The sequence below is a fragment of the Gouania willdenowi genome, chromosome 7 (genome assembly GCF_900634775.1).
Source record: "Gouania willdenowi chromosome 7, fGouWil2.1, whole genome shotgun sequence".
Lineage (NCBI taxonomy): Eukaryota > Metazoa > Chordata > Actinopteri > Blenniiformes > Gobiesocidae > Gouania > Gouania willdenowi.
In genome coordinates this window covers 11,112,950-11,137,772 of record NC_041050.1, presented here as the reverse complement: position 1 = coordinate 11,137,772, position 24,823 = coordinate 11,112,950, and the positions used below count along the sequence as shown (strand labels likewise).

At 37.5% G+C, this 24,823-nt stretch overlaps 2 protein-coding genes across 16 annotated transcripts in view; both read left to right on the top strand.

The window, feature by feature from the left end:
* The window catches only part of LOC114466650 (rap1 GTPase-activating protein 1-like), an 81,164-nt gene extending 65,352 nt beyond the window's left edge, over positions 1-15,812 (top strand). For 6 of the 15 annotated variants that reach the window (XM_028452253.1, XM_028452250.1, XM_028452260.1 and 3 more), the window contains 15 exons: positions 2,297-2,397; positions 2,574-2,703; positions 4,861-5,016; positions 5,102-5,173; positions 5,266-5,352; positions 5,448-5,588; positions 7,049-7,180; positions 9,720-9,797; positions 10,589-10,698; positions 11,127-11,249; positions 11,360-11,495; positions 11,569-11,680; positions 13,516-13,583; positions 13,731-13,778; positions 15,174-15,812. In XM_028452253.1, coding sequence (XP_028308054.1) covers positions 2,297-2,397; positions 2,574-2,703; positions 4,861-5,016; positions 5,102-5,173; positions 5,266-5,352; positions 5,448-5,588; positions 7,049-7,180; positions 9,720-9,797; positions 10,589-10,698; positions 11,127-11,249; positions 11,360-11,495; positions 11,569-11,680; positions 13,516-13,583; positions 13,731-13,739 — 1,455 coding nt within the window. In that variant the 3' untranslated portion in view covers positions 13,740-13,778; positions 15,174-15,812. Of the gene's footprint in view, positions 1-2,296; positions 2,398-2,573; positions 2,704-4,860; positions 5,017-5,101; positions 5,174-5,265; positions 5,353-5,447; positions 5,589-7,048; positions 7,494-9,528; positions 9,662-9,719; positions 9,798-10,588; positions 10,699-11,126; positions 11,250-11,359; positions 11,496-11,568; positions 11,681-13,515; positions 13,584-13,730; positions 13,779-15,173 lie in introns of those variants that run through there. The other 9 variants (XM_028452254.1, XM_028452251.1, XM_028452252.1 and 6 more) reach the window with 8 other exon arrangements.
* A 2,439-nt stretch (positions 15,813-18,251) lies between these two features.
* aurkaip1 (aurora kinase A interacting protein 1) lies at positions 18,252-24,008 on the top strand. The gene is made up of 4 exons (XM_028453416.1): positions 18,252-18,341; positions 21,593-21,697; positions 21,792-22,255; positions 23,727-24,008. The coding sequence occupies exons 2-4, from the start codon at positions 21,646-21,648 to the stop codon at positions 23,838-23,840; spliced, it is 630 nt and encodes a 209-aa protein (XP_028309217.1). The 5' UTR covers positions 18,252-18,341; positions 21,593-21,645; the 3' UTR covers positions 23,841-24,008.
* Positions 24,009-24,823: the final 815 nt, after the last annotated feature.

The following is a 24,823-nucleotide window of genomic DNA, read 5'->3' as shown; positions in this document are numbered from 1 at the left end:
AGTTTGCCGAGTGGAGTAAGGCGTGATGATCAAGTGGGCATATGACACAAAGACAACAAAGGAAAAAATTCACACTGAGTGAATGGAGCTCACCAGGCTTTGTTTTCATGTGTTTGTCTAGTGGCTGACTGTGTATTGGGAATAAATGATCAACTGTCTATCATAACTAATCCTAATGATGAGCTTTACTAAAGCATATGTCTGAAAGTCTCACGTTACACCTGCAGGGCTGAACAAACTTATTAGATCAAAGCAAGATTACATATCATATCTGTCTGTGTTAAATAAAAAGCATTGCTAAACAAAATCTGTCACACATTCACATGCCTGAAAAAAATATTTCCAATGCCAAAATATATATATTTTTTTATCTTTATAGTTTGGTTAGTAACACTTAACTTGAAGTTTTATACATAAGGCTGACATTACGCTGTCATTATGTCATTAGTAGGGTTGTAACGAGTCACTCAACTCCCGATACGATTCGATTCACGATACTGGGTTCAGGATACGGTTTTTTTTTCTTCGAAAAATCCCTTGATAAACTATGCAAAACAATGCAATTTAATTAAGAATAAATCCTGAATTAAATAAATAAAGAACTAGTACAAATGAAGAAGACGCCTATTCAATTAAATTCTGGCTCTACAGTAAACTATGCAAAACTGCATAATAGTTTCAACTGAAAATGTATTTTGTGGATTAAAAATTGGACTTTAAAACAAATCCAATATCAAATAAATAATCTAAATAAACAAACTATGGCTTTCATTCTCTCTCTCTTGTTTCTCCCTTTCCTCTCTGTGCCCCTCTTACCTTGGATTTCACGTGTTCTTTTTTCCTCAACTCTTTCATTTTGTCTTGGGGAAGCCAAAATGCTTCCACACTTCTGATTTAAAACACGGTGGTGCGTCCTGAAGTACTGCGATTCATGACATCTTATTCATGCTAATGACAGGTGTTGTGTAATAAAAATGACAGCGTAATGTCAGCCTTATGTATAAAACTTCAAATAAAGTACCACCATTTGGTTTTTTACAAAACTTCCTAGATGATACCGATATTGCAGGCTTTCGTGTTGGCCGATATCAATTTTGACCCAATACAAGATCAGCACGAGTCATACAGTATGTATGATTCGTTTTTTTGTAGTGTTGAATGTTGGTTGGATGAAGTGATAGACATTTTAACCTTACACTTAAGATTATTCTACTATTGAATAAAATTAATGATAAGGTTTTAGGTGCAGACAGATATGATCCAATAAGAATTCCAGCAGGTTCTTCTTTTTTTTTTTTTTGGATAATGTGGTTTCATTGATTCAGACAACTGACATGTTTCGACTGCCAACTTTCAGTCTTTTTCAGAGGCATCTAGTGGAATACATCAAAGCAATCACTAGATGCCTGAAAAAAAGTTGGCTGAATAAATGAAACCTTAAAATATTATGATCCAATACGATCCAATTTAGCACAGTAGCATGCTTTGCCATTAAAGGTGCAGTCCGTAACTTTCAGATCCCTCTCTCCCCGCTGATCTCTTGCCCTGCCTCCAAACTTTTCAAAGTCTCTCCCTCAGAGAAGCCAACAAGCTAACGTTAGCCCGTCAGCAACATCACATGTGCACACACCAATCTAGCAGCATAACAAGCGTAACAGCACAGTGTCACTCACAGCAGCCCACATGGAGCGCGCACATGAACAACACATGCACTACAGAGTTCTAGTGTAACAATTACAAATCAAACATAATATAAATCAAGAGCAGTAATTACCTTTCAAGCAGAAAAGTCACTAATTCTATCTTCTACTCCTCCAGACCATACACTGTAAAAAAGTTGGCGCTCCAGGCACTACCTTGCTATGAGCATTGCTGTGTTTTGACCCCGGCGGAGAGGGGTGGTTGCTGTGAGCAACTGCTGTCAGACAGCCCATCAAACACAATCCTGGCTCTGATTGGTTCTTTTTGCTCGGTTGCGGTGCATTGTGGCAATCTGCCAAATGCAGCAGCAGGGGGGACTCAATGTTTTTTTCACACAAACTACTAGTTTCATGCAAGGCTATCCTTACATAGTGACAGCTTTCGCAAATATGACAAAAAGTCACTTTTATAAGAGTTACGGACTGCACCTTTAAGCAAACTTTGTACACAATAATAGATGTGAAGTGTCACATGGGATATGATGGACAATAAAGTTTGATCCACTCAGAATTTATGAAATGAACAGGAACTGCTGTTAAATTGCTGTCCTTTTTTTATGACTGTAAAGTATTTACTTTGCCTTCACTGATTCCAGACTTCAGAGGAGGAGCTTTTTGGCAACAGTGACGAGGGTCCAGCTTTTGTAGAATTTCTTGAGTTTCTTGGAGAAAAAATTGAACTTCACAACTTTAAAGGGTAAGAGACTCCCAGCAGATGGAAAGTAATAAATATATCGGCGCTATGCGTTTTTATACGTGATGCCATGTGCAATTTGCATCACATCAGAGAAGCTACAGGAACCATGGTCACGGCCTTGCTGTGATGACAGGGCAGTATCCTGTTAGACATGGTTGTGTGTTGCTCGCCTGCAGTTTCCGTGGGGGGTTGGATGTGACTCACGGGCAGACGGGCACAGAGTCGGTCTATTGCAACTACCGCAACAAGGAGGTCATGTTCCATGTGTCCACGAAGCTGCCTTACACAGAGGGAGACACGCAGCAGGTAGAGCAACACATTATTCATGCATGCTGCGTAAATGTCACACAAAACACATATGTTCATAGATGTCATGCTATTACAGTGCAGTACATGAATGAAATATACACATACTCTTTATATCTGTATGTTTGAGCGCTGGCACCAGCACACCACCCTGCTGTGATTTAAGGCTCAGATGCTGCACCACTCTGACATCAATCACTGGCTGTGTCATTTCTTCCAAACACTGGATCATAGGTTTAACAACATGAACCAAGCACCACGTACTAATAATGTTGAGTCATCTCAGGATGTGTGTATGCATGCTCTACTGAACCATACAGCGGATATTACCGCAGGTGTCCATTCATTTTCCTTGGAGCTTGGGAAAAATTAGCATTTTAAAACAAACCTACTAATCCAAAGAAGATAAATTAGCTAAATGCATGGAGAACATGCAATCTCAACAAATAAAGACAAAGATTCAACATGTAAAATGTAACTTTTTGTCAAAATTAGCGTTAATAATAATAATTGATTAGCAAATTAACAGATAAGTCAATAAAGAAATCTGTTGGATTTTGTCAACTGTCTTTTTTTTTTTTTATTATTCACATTTATCTATTTATTTTGGCCAGTTTTGTAATCAAAATCATCCATTTGAGATGTGATAGGCTTGGCTTTAAACATTTCATTATTCATCATATCATATTGGGCCTGTACTATGAAGCTGGATAAGTATATCCCTTAGCGGCCTTCACTTTACCAAACATTCTCCATCACAGAGCAGCTGTACTACTAAGCAGCATATCAACACGTTCACTTAACCCAGGTGATACAATGCTGTTTACGTGCATGTGACTCCCACGAAAAAGGGTGGAGATTGCCGCATCAGACCAATCACAAACACGGAGAAACGGTGCACAGCAATTTAGGTCACAAATGAGGAATAAATCTTGAAAAATATGAAGATTTAAAATCTATAATTTAGACCAAAAACAACACTGTTGCTGCAGCATAAGCAGGAAGAAACAAATGCAGGAATTGATGACTGTTATTGCATACATTTGTGAGATTATACAATATCAATCCATGGGAGACACTGTAATCAGTTTCACCTTGTCTGTGGCTCTGATGCTGCGTTCATACAGCTCAGCCTACATCATAACACTAATGGACACTATTTGTCGCCACAGAATACATGAATGAATGATTAATTAATCGGTCTGAAAGCGCCTGACGCACCCAGGCTTTATCAGCTGATTATTATAGGTCAGTCCATCAAATAAAAATCTATGTGTGTCCTATTGGGCAAATGAAAGGATTTCATCAATGTTTATATATTCTCTCACTCCTGTCAGCCTAAGTTTCCACAGTGATTTAGCCCCGTAAGAAGTTAACCAGCATCGTAGTACAGCACACACAGAACAAATCCTGGAGGTTAGCACGATAAGAGGAAATCCTGTAACCTCCTGGTGTTCACAAACACCAGGAGAATCCATCTTGTGCTGCTCCAGCCTTTACCTTCCGTAAGCGAAGCAAACCAGTTAGAACCAATCATGAGGCAGTGTTGTGGTTTAGGGCGGGATATGGGTGTGACGAAGGCAGAAGCGTTGAAGCACAACTGGCGCATGCGCAGTTGCTGGGAGAGGAACTAGCTTGGCTACCGCTATTAGCATAGCTCTGAATCAAAACTGAACGATGCCGACGCAGGAGGATGAACGTGTGGAAGCTGCTATAAACTCAGTTTTAAAAGAAGCGAGAGCGCTTTGTGCATTTTTGGACGGCAAAGACGTATGTTTTCACCAGCGGAGCCTTGTTGTTGTTGTAGCCGTAGCAGCGTCTCTGACGTGTGATTGGCTAAAGCTAATCATGGTGCACAGGCGCTTCGCCCAATCAGCTTCAAGCATTCTGTTCATGTCCCTCCCTGGTTCCAAAAGGAATCACCAGACACAGACCCAGATCGATGTGGAGAAGTCGAGTTAAAGGGAGGGTACACATTAATCTGGCTCTTGCCAGCTTAGAAATCCAGCTTCGTAGTACAGGCCCATTATTTACAAATCTCGTGCATAAATTAGAAAGCGTTTTTTTAGTCATCCTGTCCTCTTTACTAAAACTATTGTTCATTCTTCCATCTAGAAACTGAAATATCTAATATACTTTTGGGTTCTTGTGTTGCAGTTACAGAGAAAAAGGCACATAGGAAATGACATTGTCGCAATTGTATTCCAAGAAGAAAACACTCCATTTGTGCCGGACATGATTGCTTCCAACTTTCTTCATGCTTACATTGTGGTCCAGGTGGTCAACCCCTGCTCTGATAACGTTCTCTATAAGGTATCCTGTCTGCACCAGCATCCACTTGCATTGCTCAGTCTGGATATTGTAGTTAGTGACCCACCGACTCTCCCTGTTATTTCAGGTATCAGTGACAGCACGAGATGATGTACCCTTCTTTGGTCCATCCCTTCCAAACCCAGCTGTTTTTAGAAAAGTAAGAAAAAGATGAAGTCTTGGACTGTCTAGTCAGGATACGTTGGTTTTGGAACCTTTAAGTTTATATCTCACTCTTATCCTTTCATCCAGGGCCCTGAATTCCATGAATTTCTTTTCACTAAGCTAATTAATGCTGAGTATGCATGCTACAAAGCTGAGAAATTTGCCAAATTGGAGGTGAGTGAAGTAACTTTTCAAAACACTTTTTTTCTTTTAAACAAAGAATGAACAAAATATATTTTCATTTGTCTTTCACCTTTTGCCTATCATAGGAACGAACAAGATCAGCCTTGTTGGAGACTCTATACGAAGAGCTTCATGCAAACAGCCAGGCCATCATGGGTGTTGGGGGAGAGGAGGAGAAATTGGAAAATGGAAATGCGGGAGGCGGGGGCTTATTTGAGTCCTTTAAGGTAACAGGAGGGAAAGGAGCAGAGGCCCACATTTCCTTCTGATTGTTCTTGTGCTAAGTGTTTTGACAAGTTGGATAGTCAAATTTGTAGTAGTTCGTATCGTCCCACCCCTTTTTAGGGGTGGGACGATACACTGATGCTGGGCGATAAATCGAGATTCAAAATATATTGAGTTTTCTATTTTGGCAATATTGAAAATTACAATATGTATAGCTTATTTTGTATTAGAATACTTGTTATAGGAGTCACTGCTTTTACTACTTCTCAGAACAGCATGAAAAGCATGAAGTTTTATACATAAGGCTGATGTTACCCTGTCATTAGCATGAATAAGGTGTCATGAAGGCTGTCATTAAGTGTCGTTCAATAAATCACGATACCTTTGGCTAAATTATGACACCTTTGGATCTGTTGCCATTTTTTGGGTTAGGTGGAAGGACCTAGTGGGGTGAGGAAGGGTTATGGTTATGGTGTCATGTGCAGGTGTAGACCCAAATGCAGGGATGGAGGCGGAGCATATGTCACCCCATCGTGACATATGGTTAGGGTTTGCATAACAAAGGGTTAGGATAACAAATGACACTTAATGACACCTTATTCATGCTAAAGACAGATGTTTAATATTTTGTTGCACGATATATCGTTCTCCTTAATTATTTATTCAGAACCAGAAAGCTTACACTGGGATGGATGGATAGATGGATGTATGGATGGATGAACACTCAGATTTCAAATCTAGGATCTCTGCAAATGTTTTTGCACTGCTTACAGTTTGTAATACTGTAAAGAGACATAACAGGACCACTTATGAACACTATCACTGCAGTCTCTGTAGGAGTTTTTCCTATAGCATGAATGTAAAACAGATGACTTTGTATCTATTTCTGAGGCCTTCTTTGTCTACCTGCAGGCTGGTCTTTAACAGCTATATCTCGATCTGTATCAGTCCGACTGAAGAGAAGCTTTTCTGCCCTGTGTGGCTGGAACTCACCACTCTGCTTTGCAGCTTCCTTGCTGCTCATGCTCCTTCTCTGCATGCATCAGCATCACTGGTTATATGTACATTTTAATCTTTCTTTTACTGTCTTTTTGTCTACCTGGTCGTCACTTCAGTTTATCCTGCAAGGTGAGAGGTGCACTGGGCCTTAAACTTCTCCTGGCTGGGTTTATACTTAGTTCAGTCAGATATCTGAGAGACACTTTGCTTTTCTACTTCCTCTTTCCTCTCCTACCACCCACCTAAACCTAATGACTCATCTGAGCCCTGTTTAGGCAATAGCGTCACTTCCTTGTATGTCAGGATTAGCATCAGGCCTGTGCTCTCTGCCTATAGTGGTCAGTGTTCATGGGCCGACCCCGAGGCCCCCAGTCAGCCTGAAAACCCCAAAGTGATGCTGACAGACAGGCTTTAAAAGGGTTAGCACCTTCTCAAAGTGTCTCCTCCTCGTCTCTCTCCATAGCGGGTGATCCGCAGCAGGAGCCAGTCTATGGATGCCATGGGTCTTTTTCTCAAGAAGCCAAACACTGTCTCCACTAGCCTGAGCAGCACCTTTAACCACAACCACGCAGAGAGCCCCAAATTTCCAGGGACAGTAAGTACAGTCCCGCTCGTCGTGGTCTAATTTGACGAGGCCAGCCTCGCCGCCTCTGCCTCCTCCTCCCCCCTCCCTGCAGATAGTGTTCCTGGCCCAATTTCCCTCACTTGCCTGCTGCACTAACATCTCACAGAGGGGCTGCACACTCAGCCGATGAAGGCTTTTATACCCAGGTCACACACTGCGATGGCTGCACGCAAGTCTCCTCCACTACAAGGCACTTATAGACGCGGGAACATGCAGAATAATCCATCCTATATGTTAAAGCCTCTTCTAATGCGTCCTACATAAATATCTACTTCACTTTAGGGTGAGTTTTCTTTGTGTGAATGTGTAACCCAAATGTGTTCCAGGATGAACACTGTGATGTCATTATTTATTTTTTTTTAAAGATTTTTTTTTTTTCCCCCCACAGTCTTGAGTTCCTTTCAAGCTCAAAAAAGTAATAATTCATGACTGAATGCATGTAGAACTTATTTACACTATTCAGCCATAACATTATCACCACTGAGCTCAAGTGATTAGCACCAAATATCTCCTCATCATGGCACATGCCAGTAAGTGGGACTTAAGTGTAAAGATCTGAGCTTGTTTTTAAGTGATCCTATTGTTCAAGTTAGAACTGCAGCTTTTCTGGAGTGTTCATGCTCAGCAGTAGACATACTGACCCGTTTATAGCCCATTGTGCCAATAATGGGGAAGTGATCAATAAAAAAGGACCACGGAGCCATAAACAACATTGACCCGCTTTGTTTAAACATAGTTTGACCCCTTTTTCGGTGACCTGGAATTAGAAAACTGATTTAGCTCTATGTAAACGGGTGTTTTACATCGTAGGCAGGGTCTGCTGCAGATTGCACACACGATGGCCATCATTTATCAACTGTTCGCATGTTCAGATCTGAGCGTACTACGTGCATTATACCATATTTACTTGTTCACGTGGATCTTGTTGGGTTTTTTTCTTTCTTACTATAAATTCTATATTGTTAAGCGCTTTGAGATTACTTTGTTGTATTCTGCGCTATATAAATAAAGTTGAATTTAATTTAATTAAAACCTCGGTATTTATCAATTTTGGCGTGAGCGTACGCTAAGATCAGATCTCATGGTAGGTCTAACCTCGTGTACGCAAATCTCAGTGTGTGGATTTGTGGTGCAGCACAATCTATTATGACTGAATAAATATGACTAATAAAGTATTAAGCAAGCTTCAGCTGTCATTGGAGCATAAGCAGACACGCATTCAGAACCAATCTAAATGGATTATTAAAACAAATTAAACAAAATAAATAAAATAAATAATCATTCATGCTTTTAAAATGTAAAGTATACCTTAAACTTCATCAGTAATATGATGAAGTATAGGTGAAATTGGCTAAAGGCATAATAAACACAGACAAGGGACAACAATTTGTCTTTAACGTATTTTGTTCATTTCTTTTAAGGTGTTATTTATTGCCTAAGGCGTGCAGACAAATGATGCTGATATAAATAGTATATTTCCGTGAGTCTCTCCAGGATCTCTGCTGTGAAGTTGTATGCAGCGCACACAGGGGGGCGGACGTCACTTATGAGCTCCTTTATGCCCTGGCCGACAGAAGCTAATTCTCAGCAAAATGCTGCAAAACTATACCTTTAAATCCAGCTTTCACACTGCCAAAAAGCACATTTTTGTTTTGCTCTGCCTCAGATGTGAGGATTTCCTTTTTTTTCTTGCCAGTGTTCGTTTGACCTCAGTGGGCGAGCCTCCGAACCAGGAAGATTTAAGGGTGAAACATGTTAATGACGATCGAATTCAGCCGCCGCATTTACAAACACCCAATCATTTGTACGCTGGGATTGGTCAAATACCAACGTTTCATAAATCACACGTTGGTCGTACGACCAAATGTGCACTCAGATTTGCACCCGTTTTCACGCAAGATTGATAAATGAGGGCCGGTATGTGTGTATCTGCAACAGGTGTTGGCATCAGCTTGTCGTGTCCAAGTAATATTTCACCTGAGAAGTGAAGCTCTCATCTTTTTACACAACGGCTGCAGATGTGAATCATTAACTGTCATCTTTACTCGCAGGCTACTGCGGCCACTAAAGAAATGACCAAATATCTAAAGTATATGCTGCCACACAATAGGCAGTTCGGCATAATGTTATGGCTGATCAGTGTAATGTAACAAGCTACGTTTCTGGTTGAAGCTTGAGCCCACAGCCTTGTCTTGACGTGGTTATTGATGTATAACATGCTGTATGTCTTTTTTTCTGCTGTGTTGACCTCTTCACCTCCTTTTTCCTCAGGCATCCCAGCTCACATAACTGGTTTATCATGTCTCTCTCCCATTCAGCTGCTGGAGCCAACGTGCCTCTCCCTCTCTCAGCAGTTAACACATGCGTTGCATTTGGTTTGACCAACACAACTTACAACGTGGAAACTCATGTATTTGTATTTCTCTCATGTTTTTCTCTTCATTTGCTCTCTCCCTCTTTTTCTTCACCTCCCCCTACTCCTTTTCTCTTCCCATGTTTGACTGCTCAGTCGTTACTTGTCCCAGGTAAAAGTCCCAGTAAATATGGACGGCGAGGCAGTGCCATAGGGATAGGAACAGTAGAAGAGGTTCATGTCTTAATTCTCTCTAACTACTCACTTTTCCGGCCTTTCTGTGTGTGTTTGTGGCTTCATTGCATCGTGGCTAAACATGTTTCTCCGACATCATAACCTCACATAATGTCGTGCAAATATACTGTAGATATTCATGTGCACATTTTCAGTGACTTAATCGCTCCTGCATTCGTGGGCTTTTTTATATCCCACCATGGAGGTATTATCATTAAAAGATAAGCTGCTCTGCAGAACTTACATTTTTACAAATCGCCATACTTGACTTTTGAATGACCTGACAGTGAAGTAAAGCTAAATGACGCTAATGGTGTAACTGTCTTCATTTTTATTCTTATCTTTTCTGCTTCACTTAAATGTGGCTTCACCCTTTAGAATGTTCCGTCATTTTTTTCATGATTAAATCTCTATTTTTTTTATTCCACATTTATTTAAAATGATGAATGTTAAATATGAATAGATTAATGAACCCTCTGCAGAAGAACATATAGAATAAAAGCTGCTTTTTAAAGCTGTACAAAAAAGCTTTTTTAAGTTGTCTGAGCTTTAGAAGGAATATCAGCTCCTAAGCATTTGTTATTAAGCACCTAAGTGTGTTTATTTAAAGTGGAATGATATAATAGACATTAATTCTAGTTCTCGAACAATTTTGAATATTTTTTCTCTATTTAACCAATAGCTTAATATTAGATAAACAAATGAATGACCTCAGTAAAAGCAACAGATTTCATGAATAGTCCATTTAAATGGACTTTTACACTTAAATATTTCTTTCCTTTTCCTACCAGTCATTGATCATCCCAGGGAAAAGCCCAACCAGGAAAAAGTCGGGTCCTTTCAGCTCAAGGAGAAGCAGTGCCATTGGCATTGAAAACATTCAAGAAGTCCAGGAAAAAAGGTCTGCAGTGCATGAAGATATTTGTATCCACCTATGGACGTGTTAGCTGTGATTATTCCATCTCTGGCTGTTATCGAAATCATATAATAACGTACTACTCATACTAAGTCTGACGTATGCACGTTGGGCACACTAGTCATACAATGGCAGGTCTCAGAAAATCTACGAAATGTTGGCATGAAATGTGTGTTTTATGGATCAAATGATCACATGTTGATATTCTACTTGGTCACTTTCTCACTTGAAATGCTTTCAGAACTTTTAAAGGTGGCGAAACAACAGAGATTTTTAGCCTCAGCGTGCTTCAGGTTTACTTATAGTATATAATAGACATTATATACTCATTGAGTTTGTAGTGTATAGTACGTTAGTATGTGATTTCAAACACAGCCTCTGACTTCACCTTGGTTGTATGTTATGATCCCTTGCAGTAGAGATACCTCCCCAAACACACAGAAGACTCCTGACAGTGGCCACGTCTCTCAAGACCCCAAGTCTGACAACTCGTCCAATCAAAGCTCTCCTGAGGTGCTCGCCACCACCAAGAACAGGTGTGTATAAATCTACTGCTTCACGTGGATGCTGGTTTTTGTATCTTTACCTGTTTGTACTAGCATATAATCAGAAATGATGTGTGGCGGCTGAATAACCCAAAGTGTAGTTCTCATCTTGTTGGCAGGGCTCCGTCCATCCCTGAGGGTAGAGATCTCTCTCGCTCGTCCTCCAACGCCAGCAGCTTCGCCAGCGTGGTGGAGGAGAACGAGACTGAAGCCACAGAGGACTATGACACTGGAATGGTAGGAGAAATTATTCTGACAGGGAATTAAAGTTATGAATAATAACACACAAAGGTTTTAATTCCTCTTCCAGGAGAGCGTGTCCTCTGCTGGGACGCCACACAAGCGGGACCCCCTCTCCTACAGCACGTGGCTGGAGGACAGCATTAGCAGCGCTAGCGCCACTAGCCGTGGTAGCTCCCCAGGTGACCTCAGTTAATTATTCATCATTGTCTACAGCTGTGTAAAAACACTCCCACTGCTTTTGCATTATGTAAGGCAAAATTGTTTATGAGAAGCACACACAGGAATTCACGATATTGGATTTTTGGCCGATATTTTGCCACTTTTTTGACTGATAACTGATGCTGATACCTACATTTTTTCCCTTGCACTTAATTGCAGAGATCATCTAGTTTCTGTAGTGGAATTAACATACCAAATTATTCTTCATATTTTTACTATGTTGGACCATTGTCAAATGCCGACATAAGACGGAGCTGATAATTATGTAACAGTAATCAGTCCTTGTGCAAAATAGGAGAAATACTTTGACTTGTTCTGTAAAACATGTCATATTTAACAATGAAGGTACTTGCAGCATATCATACTTAAAACATTTACTACCTACTTCCCTACTTAAATGTTGTATTTGAATGGTAAAAACAGCATTTTTATAAGTCACAGCTACAGTATATATGAGGAAATGTCTAATTGTTTGGAAATCAATAAATTCAGTGAATAATTCTAGTCTTACCTCTGATGATTTACAAGCACTCCCACAGTCTGCTTATGTGATGTCTACGGGTTGATCAAGGAAGGAAGCCGATATATCAAACCGATATACAGTATCAGCAGAATGGCCGATATCCGATACCTCATTTTAAGGCAGATACCGCCTGATACTGATGATAGGCCAATAATAGGGGTGTTGAAAAAAATCAATTCAGCGATATATCACGATATTACGTCGCAAATTCTCGAATTTTTTTTTTTTCTTTTTTTTTAAAATAAGTTTTTATTTTTATTTTTAACTTTATTGAACCAGGAAAGTCTTTTCCACTGCAGGAGACATTGTAACTGCACAAAGAAGTGCTCTGAAACCTGGGCACATTGACCAGCTTGTGTTTTTTCAATAAAATCTAAAAGTAAGTACTAACTTTCTGCATTTATTTGTTGTTCTAGGCAAATACTGTACCTCAGTTAAGTTGCACTAAAGCCAAAGTTGGTTTAAAAGCCACAGGCAGATTGTATGTTATTTTTATATTTTAAGTTGTTGGCACATGGCATGCCAATGTTTTGAGTGTAAAATATGCCAATAAAACACATTTCATACATAATGTTATCATGAAGGTGTACAAATTCACAGATTAGTTGTTTCTTAAGTCATATATATATATATATAAAATCGCAATAATTGCCGTATACTTGAATATCGGGATATATCATACCGTATTGTATCGTGACCTATGTATCGGGATACGAATCGTATCGCCAGATGCCAGGCAATACACATCTCCAGCTGATAATATTGTGCGTCACTAGAAGTGACAAAAACAATTAAACGTGGTAATTCAGTGCATTGGGGCGGAGCCTGGTGCAGAGAGAAGCAGCAGACGGGAGCAGCGTCCGTAATACCAGTACTGTGTTCTGTGTCTGCTATTTGAGACTGCCTATAAATAAAGATGAACTACAGTTAATACAATTATATATTATGCACACCTGAATGCAAAACAGGAGGGAGCCTGATCCCTCGTCATTTTTTTAAGTGACAATAACTGTGACTAATTTTAGAAAAAAAAATACATGTATGACTGTATCATAGTATACTGATACTTTCCTCAACTAATCGATATGTGTATATTTACACACATTAATATCATCTCATATCAGGTTGATCAATGTTAACAAATTTTTTTTTTTAAATGCATAAGTTCTTATGCTTTACATGTTAGTCAACTAAATCTGTGTAAATGGGTATTGAGAAGTACTTTATAGTCTGTTCGTGTGTTTAACTCAATGCGGATCTTTTTCCTCCCAGGGTCCAGTAAGCCCGACCAAGGGAAGGGTCCAGATATTCGTATCAAAATGGATCATCACTCCACATCAGTAAGGACGACAAAATAATGAAATTACATCTGAATAATGTTTAACCTACAATATTGCATCTTACTGAGCTGTCCACAATATATTTATTTCACTACAAACAAATAGTTTCTAATCCCTTTTTATTGCTAACTTTGCATTTCTTTGCAGAATTGTTAGCTCTCCTCACCTGGTGGATTCCTGAGACTGAGTCTACAGGTGGGATTTTTCTTTCAACCCTTTTATAATTTTAACATTTGTAGTTAGTTATAATAATAACATACGCATGGAATATTCAGTATATGCAAATATTTAATACATTTAAGTACAATTTCTTAAAGAGGACCTCCACTGTTTTTTTAAGTTTGGCCTAAAATCTTTAAAATGTACTTATCAGATCTATGTCTAACAAAACACATTATTATGCACCATATTCATTTTATTGCCTTTTAAAAATGGGACTACTTTACAGTTTTAGAGCATGTGTTCCGCCATCTTGAACCACGTGATTGATGACATTCAGCCTGCTTTTTCGATCGTTTAGCCAGCTGTTTTGGTCAAAATGACAATTTGTGCTACTTTTGGTTGCTCTAAATAATCAGGAAATGCTAAAGATGCCAATGTAAACCTCTTTTGTTTATTGAAAGAGAATAAAAACAGTTGTGACCCGAAAAAAAATCTGTAACCGCAGGGGACAACAGTTACAACTATTCGGTCTTGTAGTAGACAATGAAGCAGAGAAGAAGAGCTCTCCAAAGGGCCTTTACTCTAACTTAAACAGTGCATGATTATTTAGAGCAGGTGTGCCGGGACTCCAGTCCTCGAGGGCCGGATTCCTGAGATGTTTATATGTCTCCCTGAGGACTGGACTCTGGCAGCCCTGATTAAGAGCAGCGATTCTCAACTGGTGGTTCAGGACCCAAAAGTGGGTCGCGGACCTGTACTAGGTGGGTCACGGACAGCTGGTCAAAAATAAATAAATAGCCTGCTTAATGTCTCTCATGTTGGACATGTCTTTTATTTAGAAAGAAACTTTTCTTTTGACAGGCATGCTGTGAAATGATTGTTACATGGGAAAATACATAGATTTATGTTTTAAAAAAGATAATATATATATGTGTGTGTTCTCAACAGCTATTTTTGAAAAAATAATATAATTGGTTGAATTCTCAAAAAAAAAAAAAAAGTGGGTTACGATTTATTGACCGTGGCAAAATGTGGGTCCCAGGTTGAGAACCCCTAATTTAGAGTTATCCAAAGTAGCACAAGTGGACATTTTGACCAAAAAAGCTGCTAACTGATCTAAGAAAACAGGCTGGATGTTTTACTCCAATAAAAAAAACATAGGAATATTTACAGGCAGTGGGGTTGTGTGACATCATCAATCACATGATTTCGAGATGGCGAAACACAGACTCTTAATCTGTAAAGTTGCCCCATTTTTAAAATAATATAGTGCATCATTATGTATTTTGTTCGGCAAAGATCTTTTAATAAGAACATTACAAATATTTTAGGCCAAACTTGTAAAAACAGTAAAGGATCCCTTTAAAAAAACAAAAAGAATTGTATCTGTTTTTAATGGGTATTTTACATTTCAATCATTCCCAAAAGCCATTATCCCTCTGGGAGAAGAAACGACTGCAGATCTCTGTTGTTCAATGATGAAGAAGAGGAAGAGGAGTCAGCGGGCGGAGCCCTCGTGTCCATAAAGCTCAGAGGCCTGAGCAAACCTGAAGGACACTGGAGCGGATGACGCCCAAAAAACAGGGGCCAACTTTTGCACAGGATTGTTTCCTTCCTTCCATTTCTTTTTTTTTTTGTCTTTGCCTCTTCACACTTTTATTACCTACTTGTTTTTTCTACCTGAGTCTTTGTTCAGAAGTGAAAATTCTATCAACAAATGTACCGTACGTGTTTTAACTGTGAGCGACGTCTACATGTCTTCGATGTCTTGTTGGAGCTTTGGTTATAGAATGGCTGATAAGAGGAGGTGAGGATGGTGCCATTGTGCTCTGTGGGGACTGTTGCAGCTAAACGCGTCAGAAACTCACCTGAATAGTTTTACTGAATGAACCAAAGTCTCGGCTTTATGCATTTCTCCAATAAAAACACTGTAATAGATCATTCAAAACATGTTATTCACAAAAAAAAAAAAAAAATTAATCAACATTGATCTCAAATGTCACTTCCAGATGTTCCTGTATGATTATTGTCTTTGTAAAAAATCTTAAAACATCTTTGCAATACAACGCAGGTCACAAGTAAACATTTAAAATTAACTTCATTATACACAAAAATATTTTCTCTCAGCTTTACATCAATTTCCTTTGAGTAAGAGCGAAGTATAAAACTAATGTGCAGTCATTTTAAACACACTTGTGCTTTATTGTGGGAGTAGTGCTAAAAAGTCTGCTAAATTATAAATATGCCTACAAAATCCCATATGTCCCAATTTTTGTGGGCCAACAGAAAAGTGCAGGCTTTTGACTTGAGCAATGAAGGAGATAAGAAAGAGGAGTGAAAGCAGGCGTCACGATGTTGGAATGTTCCTGGCCTGCTTTTTACTTCAATGTTTTTCATAAACGCTGTCCAAATTACAAAGATACTACAAGTGTACTACTGTCAGCATCCTGTCATACTGTATGCTTATGTTGTAGGTGTTTCTTTGATGTAAGTCAAAGTGTTGTCACCGGTTACGTTCGGTTTCATTCAGGGATCAGATCTTTTTCAGAGCAAAGGTAAAAAAAATAAAAACACTGAATATTTATTTCCTTTCAAAAAGAAACTGCTGATTTTGTAAATAGATACTTGCTGGAGTAAAGAGTTTATTGTGTATAGATTTGATTGAAAATAAGCTTGGGTAGCACCTTGAGAAGATTGACAATAACGGTGTGTTGTTATATTTCTTTAACTTTTAATTTGAGGTCTTATATTTAAAAGGTTTTGTAAGTTATTTTAAAAGCTCTTCAGACTGTTCTTTTAAAAGGGAAAATCTCACCAGTACATCCAGTTAATTATTTCTGTTGCCTTAGTTCACAAAAGGATGGTGTACGCGACGTAAAGCCTGAAGGATTCACATTCAAATGAATGTTTTTGGTTTTTTTTTTGGTTTGGTTTTGTCATTGTAAATAAAGGCCTGAAGAACTTTAGACCTTATTGTGTATTCCTTCTTTCTTTGTTAACCTCCATGTCGTTCTTTCGTTATGTATTTTCAAAGAAAAGCAATAATGTTAAAGCCACAGTGTGTGTTTTAGCTTCTAAATGCTCCATTTTTGTCCGATCTAATAAAAGCAGAGAGGGAAAACCCCATGAATAAATGATTTGATGTTACAGCGCACACATCTGCAAAACTAGGACAACTTGACAGTCTAGGATTCCCTATTATACAACTGTCACATGGAAGCCTCATATCCACATATACGCAGAAAAAAGATTGAACGAACAATTAGCAACAAAAGGATAATTTTTTTTGTTTTGTTTTTTATACAAAGGCCTTTACTTATGCAATCGAAAAATCTGCTGTCATATGGAAATAATTTATAAACACAAAGCGGGGGAAAAAGAAAAGTATAATAACCTGCTCTAGAATGTCTATGACCTCATTGTGAGAGAGAAAGAGAGAAATGTTTTTTTTAGATGTGCAAGACCAGGTCATTTTTAGGTTTCATCCTTCTCTAAGAAATGTTATTGTGTAAGTAAACAAAACAAAACAAAAAATGACAAACATACAAACTGACGACGAAAAATACACAAAATTACCCTAAAATCAACATTAAAACAACATGAAGGAAAAAAAACTTATTTTTGAATGTACATAAAGGACTCCAACAACACAATATGAAAACAAAACACAAGAACAAAGAAAAATATACCATCGACAAGATAAATACATGAAATGGCTCAAAAAACCCACAAGATGACACCACAAAACACAAATGAGAGAAAAATGCACAAAATTCCTCCAAAACCATACAGAAACCCTTTCTTCAATCCTGTGTCAATGCTCAGATTGGTCATTATTCTAAATTTACCTACAGTTCAATACTTGAATTCTAGTTCTTCCACTACCTATATTTTATCACGTCAGGTCATTATAGTTTAAATAATTTCATTAAGTAACGTTATTCCCCAAAAAGCAGACTGTGAACACTCCGCCCCCCACCCCACCCCCCCCCCAAAAAAATAAAAATAAAAAAGATGAAATAAATAAAACAAAAATAGATTTAAAAAAATTAATAAATAAAAAAAAAATTAAAATTAAAACAATAAAACAAATTAAAACATAAAACAGGAAAAGAAACAGGCAGTTTTCATTTTCTTGTCTTTCAAAACTAAATAAACCTGGACAAAGGCTTTTCCTTAGCATAGTCACGAATGTAATATATTGTTATCAATTTATAAATGAGATTAAAACTGCATTTCTACAAATTGTGATTTATGATTATCTGTGATAACTATTCGTCTCCTGTCACAATTATCCGATAAAGCTATTAACATTTGCATGGGGAAACCACACTCATTTTGCATCAGTTGATGTCAGGTTTTCTGTTTTTTTTTTTTTTTTTTTTTTTTTGTAGTGGAGGTGGAGTTTATTTTATTTTATCTTGTTTTATTCATTTATTTATTTATTTATTCATTTATTTATTTTTAATACATTGCAATAGCGGAACCTTTGTCGCTCCGTGAAACCGGAAATGATTCTAGTTTAAGTTGCACGGGCCGGAAGCTGGTGTTCTAAAGTCACATTGAGGATTCCAAATACGGTCAGATCATTACCAGGTAAATAATGGCAACTCGTTGATTTTTTTATGGGTAAATATCTTCATTTTAGAATAATAGAAAAACCCTTTGCGTTCAAATTTATGTGCGGCTTTATACATTTAAGCGGAGTGACGAGCGTCGTGTAGCGGCTGCCCCGTGTCGAGTCATTCAGCGAAATCCAAGCATATTAAGTATTTTATACTTCTAACTAAACAAAAACCAGTTTGTTGCTAGTGTTGTGTTCATAATATCGGTGAATTACACGAGCTGTTGCAGATATCGTGACGTTTTTAAGATCAATCATAACATGATCATGGGCAGTTACTCAAAGATGGCAAATATATCTGTCGTTAGCTTGTATGAGGCATTTCTTAGACCAATTACAGAAATATGATCTAGAAAGCCTGGTCAACTAAAAGGGAAAATATGAGGCTTTAGACAATAACCTGCTGGTACACATTATTTTATGTTTAATACGTGTATTTTACTGCAACATTGGTTCCCTTCCTCAACATTGTAACACGTTAGGTAATTAGCCCCAAAGCTAAAAGCTAATGTCCCCACACTGGGTTTATTTCCTTCCGCCATAACTTTTATAGCAATAAATCATCCTGATGAAGATTTTGGAAATAATGTTGGTGTGCACATACTCCCACTTGCACATTTTTCTCACTTGTATAGACTATTATATCTGAACTGGTGTTGGATGTGATATTACTTGTTGTTTACCTCAAGTCTTATGTATTGTTTGTCTCCTGTGAATAACCAAGTATCTCTGTGAAACTGACCATGTAGTAAGATGTTTAATAATCAAACACAGTGGACTCCAGGAAGAGGGGCTGTTGAATCCAAGAAATAGAATTCAATGAAACAACTACCAGGGATGTTAAAAAAAAAAAAAAAAATAGACTCTGCGATATATCGTGATATTATGTTGCTCGATTCGCAGATCTTCCTTTTTTTTTTTTTACCTTTATTTAACCAGGAAAGTCTTTTCCACTGCAGTAACATTTTAACTGCACAAAGAAGTGTGCTGAAACCTGGGCATGTTGACCAGCTTGTGTTTTTTCAATGAAATCTAAAAAACAAAGTACAAATTTTTTGCATTGATTTGTTGTTCCAGGCATATACCTCAGTTAAGTTGCACTAAAGGCAAAGTTGGTTTAAAAGCCACAGGCAGATTGTATATTATTTTTTTTTAATTTTAAGTTGTTGGCACATGACATGTTAAAGCCAATATTTTTGTGTGTAAAATATGCCATTAAAATATATTTCATACACAATGTTCTCATGAAGGTGTACACATTTACGGATTAGTTGTTTCGTAAGTCATACTGTATATCTAAAAAAAAAAAAAAAAGTTGCAGAAATTGCCTTATACTTTAATATCGGGATAGGACTCGTATCGCCAGATGCCAGGCGATACACACCCCTAATAAGTACCATATTTGTATTTATTACCAATATGAAAGTCTGGGACTGATTCAGTGCTTCTCAAACTTTATTGTGTATTCTCCACTTTGAACAAAGGTGAACTTTCAAGCCCTTAATAATCCTGACAAATAAATAACACATTTTCAAATGTATTAAACAACAAACTGTGTTTCATAATGAATCAAAAACTTGATTAAACCAAGCGCTGACCCTGGGGGGACAGAGCCTTCTCTATAGCGGCCCCCTCCCTCTGGAACACACTCCCTGCACACATTTAACACTGTACTGACCCTCCATCTTTGAAATCACTCATCAAAACTCACCTTTTTAAACTACCATAGCTTTTAACTTATGATTGTTACTTATTTTCTGTATTTACCTTTGTTGTTGTTAGTTTGTTTTTGTACTTGTGTAATTGTTTTAACTGTAAAGTGTCTGAGTTTTTTTTAAAAGCGCTTATAAATGAAATGAATTATTAGGGTCCAAAGGCCAGAATGATGGTTGTCCACCAAATTTGCTTATGTCAAACCCAAATCTCCAACATTGGGATACGCGACCTCAGGTTACCGACCTCGGCCACTTCTTCAGACCCTACGACGCTGCTTGCGGCTTTAATTATTATTATTATTATTATTGTTAAACCAATCGCCTGCATAGAAAATACATTTAAAAATGTTGCTAATATCAAAACATTGTTTGTAATCTGTGCCAAAATCCTTTAGAAAATAAAACGTGGAAATTTAGTGCACGGTACTTATGAAGTCTACTAACAGGGAAAAAGTAACATGTTTCATACTGCAAGTAACATATTTCATAAATAAATCAAAACTCAAAAGATAAATCAAACTAATCACCTGCATTAAAAAACAAACGCAGTAGTCAAAAATACAGGAAATAAAGAAACAGTTTGCAGGCTGCCAAAAAAGCTTAAGAAAACAGAAAACTAAATACATTTTTTAAGTCAACTGTTGAAAGTTTGTTTACTGTTCCACTCCATGTCAAATGCTGACCTCAATCATTATTTTTGCGCTTTAATTCAACGTTACATTTTGTTCCTGGTCTCATATCTAATGCAGTCTAATAATTTAATGCTCACTATATTTTTAGGCTTCTCATTATTATTGCTTTATTTTTGTGTAGGCATGTTGTTTTGTGTTAATGATAGGGATGTAACGATTCACAATACGATTCTCTCACGATTTATTCTACAAAATGAGACTGTAGACAAATGATGACTGAAAAATATTCCTTTATTTTCCTTTTATTTTTCATTGTCAAAAGAATCCCTTGATAAACTATTCAAAACAATGCAATTTAACTAAAAATGAATAATACAAATGAAGAAGAAGCTTTTTAAAGCTCTTTCATTGTACTATATTTACACCAGATATTTGTTTGGACCAGCAGAGGGTGCTGGTAACCCAGTGGTCGGTTGGCATGCAGCTAATCTAGCGGTGAAGAAGAGATGCTATGCTAGCAGACAGAGCTAATAGAAAAACTTGACTTTTACAGATATTCATGTGATATTACAGATATTCTTTCGGTGCTAACGGGGTAAGAAATCATTTATGAACATGATTAAGAGTAGTAGACGATTCCGCCCGACGCCTTCACTTCTGGACAAGAGAAGGATAAATAGATAGCGCCCTCTGCTGTTTAAAAAAAAGTACTGCGATTCAATTTTCAGTGTATTGATATGAATTTTTAACTGCCTTACGATTAATCGTTACATCCCTAGTTAATGATCTTGATTGTCATTGAAGAACGGCTGTTAAGAAGATTGGGATAAAATTTAAAATTTGGAATAATTCACTGTCCTTCTTTAACACCAACAGAACCAGTGACCAGTTAAACTAATCCTCATGGTTTTCTTGGATGATCAATAACGATGTTTGTCTCAAAGTTTGTCCCTCGTCTTGGTGTATTACGGAAAGCATCATGTAAGTATGAGTGGCACATTTATGCATTTATCTTGAGTTTTTTATATATATATTTAAATGTTTTGATGTGTTTTACTCTTCTTTCGTTCATTAGGTGCTATTCAAGCACATGCAGAAGTTTTCGTTAGTCGTCTACTCCCTGTCATTCCTGCTCACTGCTCTACACTTCAACCAAAACCTAGAAACTACTCCACAGCAGCAGACAACGCGTCTCCTCCACAATGGCTACAGCTCGAGCCAGAACTAGACGAGGCTCTCGTGCCCCGGAAGCTGTCCGTTAGTCCCCTGGAGAGTTGGCTCTCGCTGCGCTACTCCCTCCCCACGACGCTGGAGGTGCCTCAGCCCTGTGAGGACCTGGAGCTGCTAGAGGAGAAGATGTTGCCCCCAGTGGCTGTTCCTGTTCTGGAAGATGGGGAAGGTTCGACGACGCCTCTGCAGTGTAAGAATGTTCTTCGAATCCGCCGCAGGAAAATGAATCGACATAAATACAGAAAGCTGCAAAAAAGGACAAAGTTCTTGAAGAGGAGGGTGCTGGAGAGCAGAGGGAAGAAGAAACAGGTGAGTTTAACTCTTTTTTGTCATTGTTTTTTTTTTTTTTTTTTTTACTAGACTTAATTAATTATCAGCCTCAAATTTTCTGAAAATATTAAAAAACTCTGATTTTATACTTTAGTTTTCACAAAAATATATATGTACAGTATGTGTGCATCTATCAAAAAGAGGAAGTTAAAGAAAGCATTTTACTATTTTTTTTATTGGATAATGGATCCATCATTAATGGGAAAAGTAAGACAATCCAGATGAAGACTGTTCAGGTCTAAATATGTGAAAGTTTAGAGCAGCTTTTTGCATTGTTTTTAGAGTTTAGTCATGCTTTATTTAAAGAACAAGTTAGAAAACTACAGTTTCCAAAAGAGTAATGATGTAAAACCTATACAGTAGCTGGCAATATGCACCTATTCTAGTTGGTTGCAACACGTTAATAACCAAGAAAGAAGATGAAGAAGAAGAATAGTGTTTTCATTCCAATGCATTGATAGAAATTTTAATGATCATTTTCAGGGAATTAAGCTCAAACAGCAAATGCATACATATTTCATGAAAAAATAGACGTACAGTAAATAAAAGTGCATAAATAGGATGCAGAGATTTGTTACTGTCATAGTAAAGAAAAGTGAGTTAATAAAATAAAGTTTTCAATGAAGCGATGGACCCTAATTAATTTAGGTATGCATATTATAGAAGAAGGAATTCAGTTTTTGTCGGGTTTAACAACAATTTGACTCAGATTAATGGATGATATTGGTTCATTTAGAACGATTTGACCCCAAAACGATTCAGTAACTTTATAGCCAAAATAATAATTCAACCAGTGTGATTATGAAATAAATACTGGGATAGTGGACAATGCAGGTAAGGTTTCCTAGATTGCTGTTGTTTCTTGTAAGGTTATCATCTACACATTAATTATGGACATAAACAACATTGAATGGCAAATGTTTTCACATTTTATTTGATTAAATTCCAATCAACACTTCAGTTTAAATTAACAGGATGTTAACATTTTCTTCTCTCATTTTCAATAAAAATACATATTAGGTTTACCTCATTCTTCTGCTTGTTTTTTTCTATGAAAAAGTAATGCAATATTAATGTAATTACAATATAATATTATTTTAACATGATTGTAAGTCCTAAAGCTTCTGCAGAGCTAACGCTACATGTGCTGCTGCTGCAGTGAATCCATATATTTATATATATATATATATATATATATATATATATAATGGCTGCCATGCTTAAATCCAAAGCGTTATTTCTTTGTATCGATACAATCGACTCATGTCGATCTACTTTACATTGATATGTGTAATTTTGAAGGCCAACTAGCCAAGTACAGATCAATGTGGTTGGATCATAGAAATATAAATCGATTCATCGATCTAATCATGGATGAATCGTTACATCGTTAGGTTTTTACAGATTTTTATTGTCGTAAAACTTGTTTTGCCTTTTTTTTCTGACACAGAAACGGTTTGAGCGAGATTTAACAAGGATCTGGAGGCGGGCTGGACTAAAGCAAGCTCCAGAAGGATGGAACACACCCAAGATTTTCATCAAACATGGAAGATCTCAGAACTGAGGAAAACTTCCATTCATCTGTATTTCCATCCCATGCGGAACACTGGTTTTAGCACAGTCCACAAGCTGCTGATGTAATAATCTATATTGTCTCTGACTTTATGTTATTATCTTGTGTTTGTGGTATTTACAAAACCCAGTAAAATTCTTTTGCTGTGTGATTCCAAAATGACTAGTGTTTTTTTATTCTTTATTGGATATTACAGCAGGTTTTAATGTTTGTCAGAATGTTTTATTTTATTTATTTACTTCCTTTATTGAGAGTGTCCACATTCATTCATGTTTGTGCAACAGATTTCTCCATTTGGTGGCACAACATGTTTACGTTGCGTCCTGTAGGGGGCAGTATTTCCCCTGTTTGCTAAACCCAGCATAATGTTTTGGGTAAATGCCAGTCTGTCATTGCCTGATCCCGTTAGATCTCAGAAGTTAAGCAGGTCTGGGCCTGGTTAGTAGTTGGATGGGAGAACACTGAGAATTCCAGGTGCCACAGTGGGGGCAGTCGCTTCAGTGGTATTTGACATTGTGTTCTTGGGCAAGGCACTTTACTCACATTGCCTTGTATGAATGTAGTGTGAGTGAGTGTTGGTGGTGGTCGGACGGGCCGATGGTGCACTATGGCAGCCTCACTTCCATCAGTCTGCCCCAGGGCAGCTGTGGCTACAATAGTAGCTTACCACCACTTAGTGTGGAGTGAAAAAATAATGCCTTAATTCTGTAAAGCGACTGTCTATGATAAAGCGCTATATAAAATTGATGTATTATTATTATTACATTGTCACCAAAGGTGAGTTATCTCATTAATGTATGAGCTCATAATAGAAAGCTGTTTTGGAGGACATTGAAAGTAGATGTCCTGACCTGAAAAATTAGGAAAATTAAATGTAGGCTTGTCAATTACAATAATCAAGCGTGAAAACTTTATTTTATCTTGATAAAAGCAGCACTTTAATAGTTGTGTCAATTAAATCTTGTGCATACCAG